The 14,201-nt window shown below is 37.8% G+C and overlaps 1 protein-coding gene across 1 annotated transcript; it reads left to right on the top strand.

Moving 5' to 3' along the window:
- The first annotated feature begins 506 nt into the window (after positions 1-506).
- LOC139854957 (uncharacterized) lies at positions 507-2,109 on the top strand. Its single transcript, XM_071844227.1, has 2 exons — positions 507-1,263; positions 1,565-2,109. The coding sequence occupies exons 1-2, from the start codon at positions 507-509 to the stop codon at positions 2,107-2,109; spliced, it is 1,302 nt and encodes a 433-aa protein (XP_071700328.1).
- The last annotated feature ends 12,092 nt before the right edge of the window (positions 2,110-14,201 follow it).

Genomic DNA, 14,201 nt, shown 5'->3' with positions numbered 1-14,201 from the left:
TGTCTATATGAAACATATTTCAATTAATCAAGTCTTAACAAGTTTGATTGCTTAACATGTTGGAAACATTTAATCATGTAAATATCAATCTCAATTAATATATATAAACATGGAAAAGTTCGGGTCACTACAACCCTGACATCACCGAAGATGGGAGAGACACTATATCTCTACCTAGCATCGTCTAAGGAGTGCATCAGTGTGGTACTAGTGGCAGAACGTGAAAGGATACAGGTCCCGATATATTTCGTAAGCCGAGTTCTACAGGGTGCAGAAGTCAACTACCCAGAGCTCGAAAAGCACACGCTTGCCCTAGTCCACACTGCAAGGAAGCTACGAAGGTACTTCCAAGACCATCCTATCATTGTGTTAACTAACAAGCAAATTAGACAGGTTCTTATGAAGCCAGAAAAGTCGGGCAGAATGGCCAAATGGGCAATAGAGCTCGGGGAACATGACATCGAATTCCAAGCTCACCATTCAAAGCTCAAGTACTAGCAGACTTCATGGCGGAAACAACGGAGACAGACGAAGAAAACAACTCCACCTTCGCGCAAATTATCACCCCGATTGTTGAAACGAAGGAATGGAAACTGTTCACCGATGGAGCTTCCAGCTCTAATGGCTCTGGGGCAGGACTTATGCTAATCAACCTAGAGGGACAGGAGTTTACTTACGCACTTCGTTTCGAGTTCAGCACAACTAATAATGAAGCAGAATACAAAACTCTGCTCGCTGGGCTCAGAATAGCAAAGGAGATGAAAATTGTGCACTTACAAGCCTTCGTAGACTCACAACTGGTGGTGAACCAAGTCCTAGGTATCTTCGAAGCAAGACAGCCAATCATACAACTTTATCTGTCAAAGGTCAGAGAACTTGTAGAGAGCTTCAGAAGCTTCACAATAGAGCATGTAAGAAGAAGTCAGAATAAAAAAGCAGATGCTCTGAGCAAATTAGCTTCTATCACCTTCGCACACCTGGCGAAGGAAGTGTTGGTCGAAGTATTAGAAAAAAGGTCCATCGAAGCTCAAGAAGTCCACGACTTAATCATCGAAGAAGAAAACACGTGGATGAAGCCATTAAGGGAATATTTGGAGCTCGGAATCTTACCCGAGGATAAAAAAGAAGCAAGAAAGATCCGGATCAAAGCACCGTCATACAAGATAATGAATGGAGCCTTGTACAGGAAATCTTTCCTCACCCCATGGCTTCGTTGTGTCGGACCAAACCAAGCTTCAATGATCATCAGGGAAATGCATGAAGGTATCTGTGGACTTCATTCTGGACCAAGGTCAATAGTGGCAAAAATGCTAAGGATGGGGTATTATTGGCCAACCATGCACGAAGATACAGTCACGCTCTTACAAACCTGTGAGCCACGTTAGATCCATGCTAAAGTTCAGAAACAGCCAAAGCAAGACATGATATCGGTGTTATCAGCGTGGCCTTTCTCAAAGTGGGGCATAGATCTAGTAGGTCCACTCACAGAAGCACCAGGAGGTTACAAATGGCTGGTGGTTGCGATAGACTACTTCACCAAGTGGACCATTAATCACCACGACAGGGAAACAAATAGAAAAGTTTGTTTGGGAACACATCGTGTGTCGGTTTGGCATACCCCAAGAAATCGTTTCGGATAATGGAAAACAATTCGCCGAAGGTATCTTCCCAGGGTTTTGTGAAAAGCTACAGATAAAGCAAACCTTTGCTTCCGTTTACCACCTACAAGGGAACGGACAAGTGGAAGTAACCAACAGGGATATCTTAAAAGGTCTCGAGAAGCGTTTGGGGAAATGTCACCAAGGATGGATGGAAGAACTCCCCCTGGTCCTATGGGCTCACCGAACCACACCCAAAAGGAGTAACGGAGAAACCCCTTACAGTTTGGTTTACAGAACTGAGGCGGTATTGTCCGCAGAGATACAAGTATTAACCAACAGGACCGCAAACCTCGAAGAAAACGAGGAGAATCTCCGTCTCAATCTTGACCTCATGGAAGAAAGGAGAGAAGCTGCGCTGATTAGAGAAGCAGCATACAAGAAAAGATTGAAAGGTATTACAACAAGCGAGTCAAACCGTCGGTATACAAGATCGGAGATTATGTCCTAAGGCTCAACAGCATTAGCAAAGTAGAATACGAAGGAAAGATGGGTCCTACTTGGGAAGGTCCGTACGTAATCTCCGAAGCTTTCAGAAACGGCTCATACAAGCACGAAACCACAGAACGGAAACAGATCCCCAGAACCTGGAATGGGGTAAACCTTCAAAAGTTCTATTTCTAGATTTCTAGTTGCATGTAAGTGGGAAAATTTGTAATGGGTAGTCGAAACTTATACGCTTCCTACCACAAGGAATTTGAATGAAATCCTACTATCTTTTGGAAACATCAATCTTAAGTGTTGTGATACTTATAAAACTTTAGCAATAAGCAAGAGGTAACCCAAGAGGTATACCGAAGCTATTGCAAGATATTCCCAAAAGGGTTACTTATAAAACTTTAGGAATAAGCAAGAGGTAACCCAAGAGGTATACCGAAGCTATTGCAAGATATTCCCAAAAGGAATACTTATAAAACTTTAGCAATAAGCAAGAGGTAACCCAAGAGGTATACCGAAGCTATTGCAAGATATTCCCAAAAGGAATACTTATAAAACTTTAGCAATAAGCAAGAGGCAACCCAAGAGTTATACCGAAGCTATTGCAAGATATTCCCAAAATGAATACTTATAAAACTTTAGCAATAAGCAAGAGGTAACCCAAGAGGTATTTCAAAGCTATTGCAAGGTATTCCCAAGAGGAATACTTATAAAACTTTAGCAATAAGCAAGAGGTAACCCAAGAGGTATACCAAAGCTATTGCAAGATATTCCCAAAAGGAATACTCATAAAACTTTAGCAATAAGTAAAAGGTAACCCAGGAGATTACCGAAGCTATTGCAAAGTACCCCCGGCAGAAACACTTGTCAAATTTAAGAAATATGCGAAAGGGCATATTCTACAAGTAAATAAGTGCTTGTGCTTGAATAAAGGAGGGCCAAACTAAGAAAAGATAATCATAACGCCAAAATAGGTGACCTGCTTAATAAGTAGAGTAACAAGCAAACGGGTACGATAACCCACATAGTACCAAAAGGAGATTGTTTATGGGCAACATAGCCCCAAAATAATAGGCACGCAGACCTGGTAAAAGTACGTTAGCATAAAGTAATTAGAGTACAGATCATCACATCAAAAGGGGGTCATAACACAAACAAACTGCAAAGATCATTGCTCCGCAAGCAAGGCAAGAAGCTCCACAGGCTTACATCAAAGTGAGCATCAACAGAGGCGACATAATTAAGTTCAGCATCGACAAAATGAGCACACGCATCATCAAAAAGGTCTGGAGCCTGATCAGTATACTCTGGATAACTGCTAAGTTCAAGCTTGCCTTACTGGGACAACTCAGTCAACAATTTACACCTCTCTTCAATTTTGCTAGCAAGGACAACATCACCAACCAACGTGCTCAACTCTTTGCTACGGATAACCTGCTTGCAAACATGAGGAATGACCTGGGTAATAACAGCAGAATAATCTGTCTTTAAACTATCAAACGTCATCTTCTGATCTGTCAGCAATTTTGCTTCCTGACGAAGAACCTCATTCTCCTCCTCCAAGTCAGCTATCCTTTTCTCATCCAGCTTCTGCTTCTCCTGCATGCTCAGAATCTCACTCTTGGCTGATTTCACCTCCTCCTCCCAAGATGTGTTCAACAACAATTGTTCCTGTAACTCCTTCACAGACTCTTTGGAAGATGCATTGACATCCCTAAGCTCTTCCACCTCCTTCTCTAAACATATAACATCACCAGATTTCTGCTTCAAACGAGAAATGACAAGATGATTATAGATAGTAGAACGATAGTTATGGACGGTGTAAACATCAATGAGCTTAGAGGTATCCACAAAGGCATCTTCGAATTCAGAAGGAATCATCTCATCGAACACATCGAAACAAGCTTCTAAAGAAGGGATAGCAGGTATATCACCTACAAAAGCACATAAATTTGTTCAAGCAAGAAGAGCAGTTAAAAAAAAAAAACTAACAAATAAGAAGCTTACCCAAGGGAACGTTGTCACCGGAACCTTCAATTTGAGCTTCATCATCGGTATCTTCGTCATGAAGAGAAAACTTAGCCTTCTTTAAGGGGGAACCAGAAACAACCTCTTTCATCTTCCTGGCAATCTTTTGGTGCCTAGAGGCCCTAACAGGAATGCTCTTAGATACGTCAGGTTCTGCATCAACATCAATAGGTTCGTGCTCTGAGGCAACCTTAGCATTGGGTTGCATCTTGGGGGCACTAGACTCCACCTTAGCGCTGGGTTGAACCTTAGGGGCACTAGACTCAGCCACTTTCTCCGGTTTGCTATCCACCTCCATAAAACCAGAACTGGAGGGAGAGCCAAGCTCTTTAACCACAGTACTAGCACGGACGGCTTCGGTCATCTGTTTCACCCCAAAAGATTTGATAACGTTTCGCAAAGACATCTCTGCAAAAGCGAGCAAGGTTAGAAAAAATTAACACAAAAAAGTATAAACAAGAATAAAACCTAAGACATATAACACCTACCCCGTTCCCCACAAAAGTACACAGGGATAGCTTCGCCTTTTTCCCAGGAAGGTGCCATGCCGAGTTTAAAAAGAAGAGAATCCGGAAGAGTTGAAGGAATAATAGGATGACGACAAATCCTACTAAAGAGAGGATCATCTTTAGCATCCTCAGGAATAGGATCACTATATTGCTTGGGGACGGTGGCCCATCTGATGTTAACGACATTAGGATATTTATCCGGAAAGAAAAAAGATTTCTTGATATAAACGAAAGAAACCTTCCAATTCCTTACATCAGGAATGGAAGAAGCAAAACACATTGGAGTATCAGTCAAGCTACCCCTCTTTTTTCGGCGCTTGGCAATGGTAACCCAATTCCCAGCATCACCAGTTTGAAAGAAACAGCGAAACAAGTCAACTGAGGGCTGACCGCCATAAGCTTTGCACATATATTCAAAAGCCGAGATCTTTTTAACGGCGAGAGGGTGGACAATCGAAACATGGACTTTGAAGTAATCAAGAACACTAAGAAAGAATGATGAAATGGGAATCCTAAGGTTGCACTCTGTAAATGATTGCGTGTACATTCCGATGTAATCCGCCGGAAAATCTAGCATGAACTTACCAGATTCCGGCAAAATCATGTTGTCTCCTTTAAGACCTAGGGTTTTACATAGGCGTTTTAAATGCTCAGGGGTCACGGCACTAGAAATCGATCGAAGCCCTACTTTAGCCATAACAAAATAACAAAAAAGACAACAAGATGGGGAGCAATACCTTTTTTGAGAAATAGGAAGTATGATCGGACGATGAAGAATAGCAAAATAAAAAGAAAGGAAAAAATGAAAGAGAAAATTAAGAGATTAACTTTTTATTACCCTTGAACAGCAACCGTCAAATCAATTACAGAGTTACTTTGATAACCACACCAGGAAATTACCATTTCACCCTTCAACCTTATTTTAACAGTAAAGAATTCATAGGGGCAGAAAAGGTAATCGCATCCGGGTAATTAATTGCAAGGATCAGAGGCATCAAATCAAGCTATCATGTGGCAGATTGAGTTTAATTCAACATAGCTCGGTTAAAAAGCTTCGTAAAATTAAACTGGGGGGCTTGATAGTGTATCCCCCCGTCAAGACATGCAAAGCTACGCTAACGAAGGTATCACACCTAACGATGATAGATGACATAAGGTTGGATCACAAGAACGCATATGTCAAATACAAACTAAAGGCGGGATATCCTTGAAATCAAATAATGGCGCTCAAAGGACAGAAGAAGAATGCCATCAAATAAGAATCCCAATATTCAGAGTTGGTACAAATCCACTTCCGTCATACGAAGCAATCGTAACGAAGGAAAGTATTGACGAAGGGATCACGGTTACCAATGGACATGGACCTCTCCTAAGGTCACGAGGTCACCTAGACTGAAGGAGAGGAGTTAACGGGTTGACCAAACTCGTTACCACTAACATCCAAATGACAAAAGAGGTATGCTGCAGGCTAACTTTCTTGGACCACCAGAGATTACAGTCAGCCGAAGGGAAAGTCCCCTTTGTCTCATCAGAGATTGCCTCGAAGACTGAATCTACCTAGAGAACTGATGACAAGGGTATTATCTAACTCTATATAAAGGGAGCATGATCCCTGGACAACACACACACTCAGTCATAATCACTCATACATAAAACACTCTCAATGAGTTACCTCCGTATCTTGGTGGCGTAAAGTACGATACCTTCGTACTACGTTCGGGGAATCGCCAACAAGCATACATCCACCATCATATCACCCCATATCGTCCATTTAGTGATCAGCTCCCAACTTCCTTGTTCAGCTAACAAGGTGTGCCAATAACAACCCTTCACCCCGACAACCAATAAAAACCGCGTTCCTTTTCAACTTATCCTTTTTTAAAACCTCCAATCTTTCGACAAAACAAGGTGAAGGTTGAAGCAGGTCCGCGCCATGAACCTGGGCCGCAGCAGACCCATCAGGACCATCCGGTTGACTCTCGCTTTCAAAGAAAGTTGGAGCATGAACAGCCGCATCAGACCCATCCTGTATACGCTCACACTCAAAACTAACCGGGTCAAGAACATAGAGGTAGAACATAGACGGAATTAAACGAACTTGCTGCTGAGATCTCCACAATACAGCAGCCTAGTCAAAACTGGGACGAGTACAAATGGTCTTTAGATGCTCGCGAGATGTTTTCAACAAAATCTTTCAACACAATTATTGACTAAGCGTGTTTGAATACATGTAATACTATGCCAAAAACAATGTGTAATAGCTTAATACCAAGCAAAATTGGAATTTTTGTGTGGACAGCTAAGCTTCGTAAATTACCGGTTCGAGTCGAGTTAGATGAACGTGGCATTGATTTAGAAATAATTCGATGCCCCATATGTGATGATGCTCTTAAAACTATTGATCATGCTCTAGTGTTTTGCAAGCATGCACAAAATATTTGGGACAAAATTAAGAAATGGTGGGGATTGCAAAATGTTCACAATTGGAGTATAGAAGATTTTTTTATAGGGAATAACGCGAACGAATTTTTGGGTTGAGCTATGAAGGTGTGTCAAGCGATTGAATGGATCACAGGGTATTACATTTGGAAAAATTGAAATCATAAAGTTTTCAGCAACAAAAGTTCAAGTGTGTCGATGGTACTCAATGAAATTCAAACAAAAAGCTATGAATGGATTTCAAGTCGTACACGAAATGTAAAATTAGATTGGCTACAATGGTTGACGGATCCATGTTCACTTATGCATTAGGTCGAGTTTATCAGTGGCATTTATATGAAGTTGATTGTAAATGAATTGTCTTGTATAGTTTTTAGATTAGAATGATATAGTTTACTAGACAATCTGCATACTGTACATTGTATTGTATATTTCTTCTTAAATAATAATAAAAGTTTGTTGCTTTTCAAAAAAAAAAAAGGAAAAAAAAAGGAAACTCCTACATCATCAAAACGTCAGTTTATAACTTTTACTACCTTTTAAATAAAGTGGGAATATGTTACAAAAAGATTTACTATGTAGTATTTCTTATATAGTTGTGGGGAATCATTATGCTACTAAACATGTGGGCATTTGGCAAGCCTGTGGAGGTTAGAACTTATAAGCACAATTAAGTGAGTGAATAAGTATATTAATTAGTACATATCCTAGCCTATAGGCTTGGAATTCCTTTGACTAATGCATTTTTAAGTTGTGTCTTTTCGTTGAAGATAGAAAACAAAGTTTTGTGCTACTTTTAGGTTATATTATATTCTCACCTTATTTATTTGGAAAATTTTTGCTACATTTTTAGTAGGTTTTTTACCCTTCCTTTCTAACAATCTAAGGGTGCGTTTGATGTAACTGAATAATTTAGCGCTTAATGGTTCATAATCTGAATGGTTCAGAGTCTCTGAATGAATTTAGTTCTGAATGACAATAAGCTGTTTGATAATCATTTTGAATAAGCTAAATGAATCAATTAAATCAACTTATTATCGTATATCATTAACAAAAACTTCATTATACTTATTTGATAAGTGTTCTGGATACGTTTTAAGAAGAATATTACATAAAATTTAGCCTCTTAATGGTTATGAGTGTGTTTTAACTCTGAATGGTTCAGCACTGAATACTGAACCATTCAGCACCATATCTCATTCAGAGGTCAGATGCAAACGCACTGAATGCTGAATGGTTCAGCATCAAGTGCTGAACCATTCCATTAAGAGTTAAACAAACGCACCCTAATACTTTGTTCTTGCGCTATTGTTGATTCATTTATGTTGAGTAGTTGGGTGCTTGGGAATCTCTAAATGGGACCCAGGTTCAATCCCCACCAACATCAATTTAGGGCCTTGCTTTTCAAAAAAAAAAAAAATATATAAATAAATAAAAATTGTTGATTCATTTACCTTGTTACTTTATTTATGTGTCATAGTTCTACTTAAACTACCTAGTTCTACTTGAATAGTTTTCCCGTATATTTTCTTTCAAAATTGGTGGGATCTACCTTCATAATCATATCTCGTAAATTTATTTATTGCACTCCGTTAGTCCATAATCTTTTCACTTCAATATATATCATCTAAGACCACTTACTATCATCTGTGGTACTGCCAGAAGCCGCCGCAAATCGCCACCGTGTCACAACCATAGACAAGAGTCCGCCACTTGCTCCGTCTATAGTGCCTGCAACGGCTCTCTCACGAGAGTCTGTGGGGCCCACTAGCCTTATTTCGGTTTTGTTGTTGTTTTGTTTTATTAGCTTTCAATTGAATTTGAAGATAATACAACAATAATACATATATCCGTTATTATAGCCGTTTGTGTTTTATTTATATATTTTATAAACCAATTAAGTTTACTTTATAAATACCAATAACACTCAAACTACTATTTTTCATATTTTCACTCTTTAAAACACAAAAAATGGATAATTCTCAAAATTCCGATAGCGATAACGAAAGCCAACAGTCAAATTCCGATCTAGAGTTGATTGAAGGCGGTTACAATGCACTTAAGGTATTCGACTCGCTCGATATGTTAGATGATGATGATGAAGCTAAAAATTCTCAAAGAATTATTAGAAGACGTCGGTTAAATAAAGATCGGATTGCTATTAGAAATCGTTTGTTCAACGACTACTTTTCTGGAGACCCAACTTTTCTAGGAGATTATTTCAAGAGAAGCTACCGAATGAGCAGGTCCTTATTTCTCCGTATTGCTTATGCTATTACAAATCACGTTGCTCAACCGTTACCTAGGTATTCTGAATTCTTTGAACAACATTATGATTATACCGGTCGACTTGGTTTCAATATATATAAAAAATGTACATCAGCCATACGTCAATTGGCATACGGAATTGCACCCGATGCATTTGATGAACATTTACATATGGGCCAACAAACTTCATATGATTTTTTAGAGAATTATTGTAAATGTATTGCGTATCTGTATTCAGGTGAGTATTTAAAGAAACCACTGAAGATGAAGTTGCCGATTGCATGCTAAACACTCCGAAATGCATGATTTTTCGGGCATGTTAGGTAGTCTCGATTGCATGCATTGGCCTTTGAGAAATTGTCCGGTTGTGTGGCAATGTCATTACACGAGGGGGGATCACGAAGGACCAACAATAATGCTCAGGGCGGTTGCATCGTACGATATATGGATTTTACACACTTTCTTTGGTCCTGCAGGTTCGAATAATGATATCATTGTTCTAAATGAATCGGATTGTTCGAAGAATTATTGGATGGTAGAGCTTCAGAGGTTCGATTCAATGTCAATGGGCGTGAATTTAATAAAGGCTATTACTTGGTAGACGACATATACTAACAATGGGCAACACTTGTCAAGTCATTTAAATGTCCAATCGAGCCAAAAAATATAAAGTTTAAAAAATTTCAAGAAGCGGCAAGAAAAGATGTCGAGCGAGCTTTCGGGGTACTTCAAGGTCGTTCGGAAATACTAAAACACCCTGCAAGACCGTATATAATTAATAAGATCCAACGAATCATGTAAACTTGTGTTATACTAAATAAGATCCGACGAATCATGTACACTTGTGTTATATAATATATAAGATCCGCGTAATAAATGTGACCTAGAAGAAGAATATCTCAAAAACCCAGCTAACCTCCCGTACGTACGTGGACGGATAGAGTTGAACATGATCACATTTCACGGGAGTTGCGTGATCGAACCATGCATCATACACTTCATAACAATTGGATCCAACACATTTGGTCACTCCCGGATCATTATCTTGTTCGAACCTTCATTTGTTCATCTGGGCCTTACACATGTCTTCATCTTAGCCGTTCATGTATTTTCACCGACCATATAAATATCCCCATATCTTTACCAATATAGGTTTTTACAGTTCATTGTTACTCCTCTTTACACATACTCATCTTCTTCTCACTACAATACGCTTGCAAAGCTTTACATTTATTCTTCACGCTTAAGGTTAGCGTCCTTCATTATCATCTTTCTGCAAATTTTGTTATACAATCTACCATGGCCGAAGTAGCGAGTACTGTAGATACTAAATATATAGGTGTGATTTCTTCGAATATGACTCAGGATAGTTTCTATTCATTGCGCAACACTTTTAGGAACCTTGATAGGTTTAATCCAATAGTTATGTCTCCTTCGAATAGGGCTGATGATATTGCTCATATCAGACATATATTCTCTGGCAATATCAAACGGTTTTTTCCTCGATTTTATATGATTCTAAAGACTTTTTCGTGTTATTCGCAAAGTTTCATGATTTCGCATCAAGAATTGTATTGGGTTGGTTTTTGAGGCATTTGAGGTATTTCTACATCATGTTATCTTTAGTACATTTCTATTAAGTTTGTGGTGAGCATTGGTGAAGAGATACAAGATTTCAATGTCAGAAACAGATATAGTACATCTGCGCAATGCGCAGACCTGCCGCGCGACGCGCAATTAAGTGGGTTTTAAATGCCGAGCGTGTTTTAAAGAGTTAAGGAATAGACACAGTGTTAATGCGCAACGCGCAAGAATCTCGCGCGACACGCGACTGAAGGCAATTTTGATGTCGAGCTGTTTGATGGAATTATTCTCCAGATATATTTATAAGGCAGACGCGCGCCACATTTGCGCGACGAGCAAAAACACTGGTACAGGAGCTGTCGGCATATTTAAGGGTTTGGAATAACCCTAATAATTTAACTTTTGTTCCAGTCGATTTGGGAGCTCTAAGAGGCGATTTTAGATGGTTTTGGAGAACTCCAACACCATCTAATCCATTCCATCATCCAATATCAAGCTTCAATCATCTCATTCTTCAAGAGCATTATTAGGTATAATCTTTGTTCAACAACAATGGTTTCTTCTATATTTTTTATTATTACTTCTAGTATGATTGTTGGCTAAACCTTATATGTTCACTTAGGCTGTATACTATGTTGGATGCTATTTGAAATGTCCCGTTCTTATTGATTAAAAACGTTTAATATTAATTGATTTCGTTGCGAGGTTTTAACCTCTATATGAGACGTTTTTCAAAGACTGCATTCATTTTTAAAACAAACCATAACCTTTATTTCATAGATAAAGGTTTTAAAAAGCTTTACGTAGATTATCAAATAATGATAATCTAAAATATCCTGTTTACACACGACCATTACATAATGGTTTACAATACAAATATGTTACAACAAAATAAGTTTCTTGAATGCAGTTTTTACACAATATCATACAAGCATGGACTCCAAATCTCGTCCTTATTTAAGTATGCGACAGCGGAAGCTCTTAATAATCACCTGAGAATAAACATGCTTAAAACGTCAACAAAAATGTTGGTGAGTTATAGGTTTAACCTATATATATCAAATCATAATAATAGACCACAAGATTTCATATTTCAATACACATCCCATACATAGAGATAAAAATCATTCATATGGTGAACACCTGGTAACCGACATTAACAAGATGCATATATAAGAATATCCCCATCATTCCGGGACACCCTTCGGATATGATATAAATTTCGAAGTACTAAAGCATCCGGTACTTTGGATGGGGTTTGTTAGGCCCAATAGATCTATCTTTAGGATTCGCGTCAATTAGGGTGTCTGTTCCCTAATTCTTAGATTACCAGACTTAATAAAAAGGGGCATATTCGATTTCGATAATTCAACCATAGAATGTAGTTTCACGTACTTGTGTCTATTTTGTAAATCATTTATAAAACCTGCATGTATTCTCATCCCAAAAATATTAGATTTTAAAAGTGGGACTATAACTCACTTTCACAGATTTTTACTTCGTCGGGAAGTAAGACTTGGCCACTGGTTGATTCACGAACCTATAACAATATATACATATATATCAAAGTATGTTCAAAATATATTTACAACACTTTTAATATATTTTGATGTTTTAAGTTTATTAAGTCAGCTGTCCTCGTTAGTAACCTACAACTAGTTGTCCACAGTTAGATGTACAGAAATAAATCGATAAATATTATCTTGAATCAATCCACGACCCAGTGTATACGTATCTCAGTATTGATCACAACTCAAACTATATATATTTTGGAATCAACCTCAACCCTGTATAGCTAACTCCAACATTCACATATAGAGTGTCTATGGTTGTTCCGAAATATATATAGATGTGTCGACATGATAGGTCGAAACATTGTATACGTGTCTATGGTATCTCAAGATTACATAATATACAATACAAGTTGATTAAGTTATGGTTGGAATAGATTTGTTACCAATTTTCACGTAGCTAAAATGAGAAAAATTATCCAATCTTGTTTTACCCATAACTTCTTCATTTTAAATCCGTTTTGAGTGAATCAAATTGCTATGGTTTCATATTGAACTCTATTTTATGAATCTAAACAGAAAAAGTATAGGTTTATAGTCGGAAAAATAAGTTACAAGTCGTTTTTGTAAAGGTAGTCATTTCAGTCGAAAGAACGACGTCTAGATGACCATTTTAGAAAACATACTTCCACTTTGAGTTTAACCATAATTTTTGGATATAGTTTCATGTTCATAATAAAAATCATTTTCTCAGAATAACAACTTTTAAATCAAAGTTTATCATAGTTTTTAATTAACTAACCCAAAACAGCCCGCGGTGTTACTACGACGGCGTAAATCCGGTTTTACGATGTTTTTTCGTGTTTCCAAGTTTTAAATCATTAAGTTAGCATATCATATAGATATAGAACATGTGTGTAGTTAATTTTAAAAGTCAAGTTAGAAGGATTAACTTTTGTTTGCGAACAAGTTTAGAATTAACTAAACTATGTTCTAGTAATTACGAGTTTAAACCTTCGAATAAGATAGTTTTATATATATGAATCGAATGATGTTATGAACATCATTACTACCTTAAGTTCCTTGGATAAACCTACTGGAAAAGAGAAAAATGGATCTAGCTTCAACGGATCCTTGGATGGCTCGAAGTTCTTGAAGCAGAATCATGACACGAAAACAAGTTCAAGTAAGATCATCACTTGAAATAAGATTGTTATAGTTATAGAAATTGAACCAAAGTTTGAATATGATTATTACCTTGTATTAGAATGATAACCTACTGTAAGAAACAAAGATTTCTTGAGGTTGGATGATCACCTTACAAGATTGGAAGTGAGCTAGCAAACTTGAAGGTATTCTTGATTTTATGTAACTAGAACTTGTAAAATATATGAAGAACACTTAGAACTTGAAGATAGAACTTGAGAGAGATCAATTAGATGAAGAAAATTGAAGAATGAAAGTGTTTGTAGGTGTTTTTGGTCGTTGGTGTATGGATTAGATATAAAGGATATGTAATTTTGTTTTCATGTAAATAAGTCATGAATGATTACTCATATTTTTGTAATTTTATGAGATATTTCATGCTAGTTGCCAAATGATGGTTCCCACATGTGTTAGGTGACTCACATGGGCTGCTAAGAGCTGATCATTGGAGTGTATATACCAATAGTACATACATCTAAAAGCTGTGTATTGTACGAGTACGAATACGGGTGCATACGAGTAGAATTGTTGATGAAACTGAACGAGGATGTAATTGTAAG

The sequence above is a fragment of the Rutidosis leptorrhynchoides genome, chromosome 6 (genome assembly GCF_046630445.1).
Source record: "Rutidosis leptorrhynchoides isolate AG116_Rl617_1_P2 chromosome 6, CSIRO_AGI_Rlap_v1, whole genome shotgun sequence".
Taxonomy (NCBI): domain Eukaryota; kingdom Viridiplantae; phylum Streptophyta; class Magnoliopsida; order Asterales; family Asteraceae; genus Rutidosis; species Rutidosis leptorrhynchoides.
Note: the sequence above shows the minus strand (reverse complement) of the source record. Positions and strands in the feature narration are given on the sequence as shown.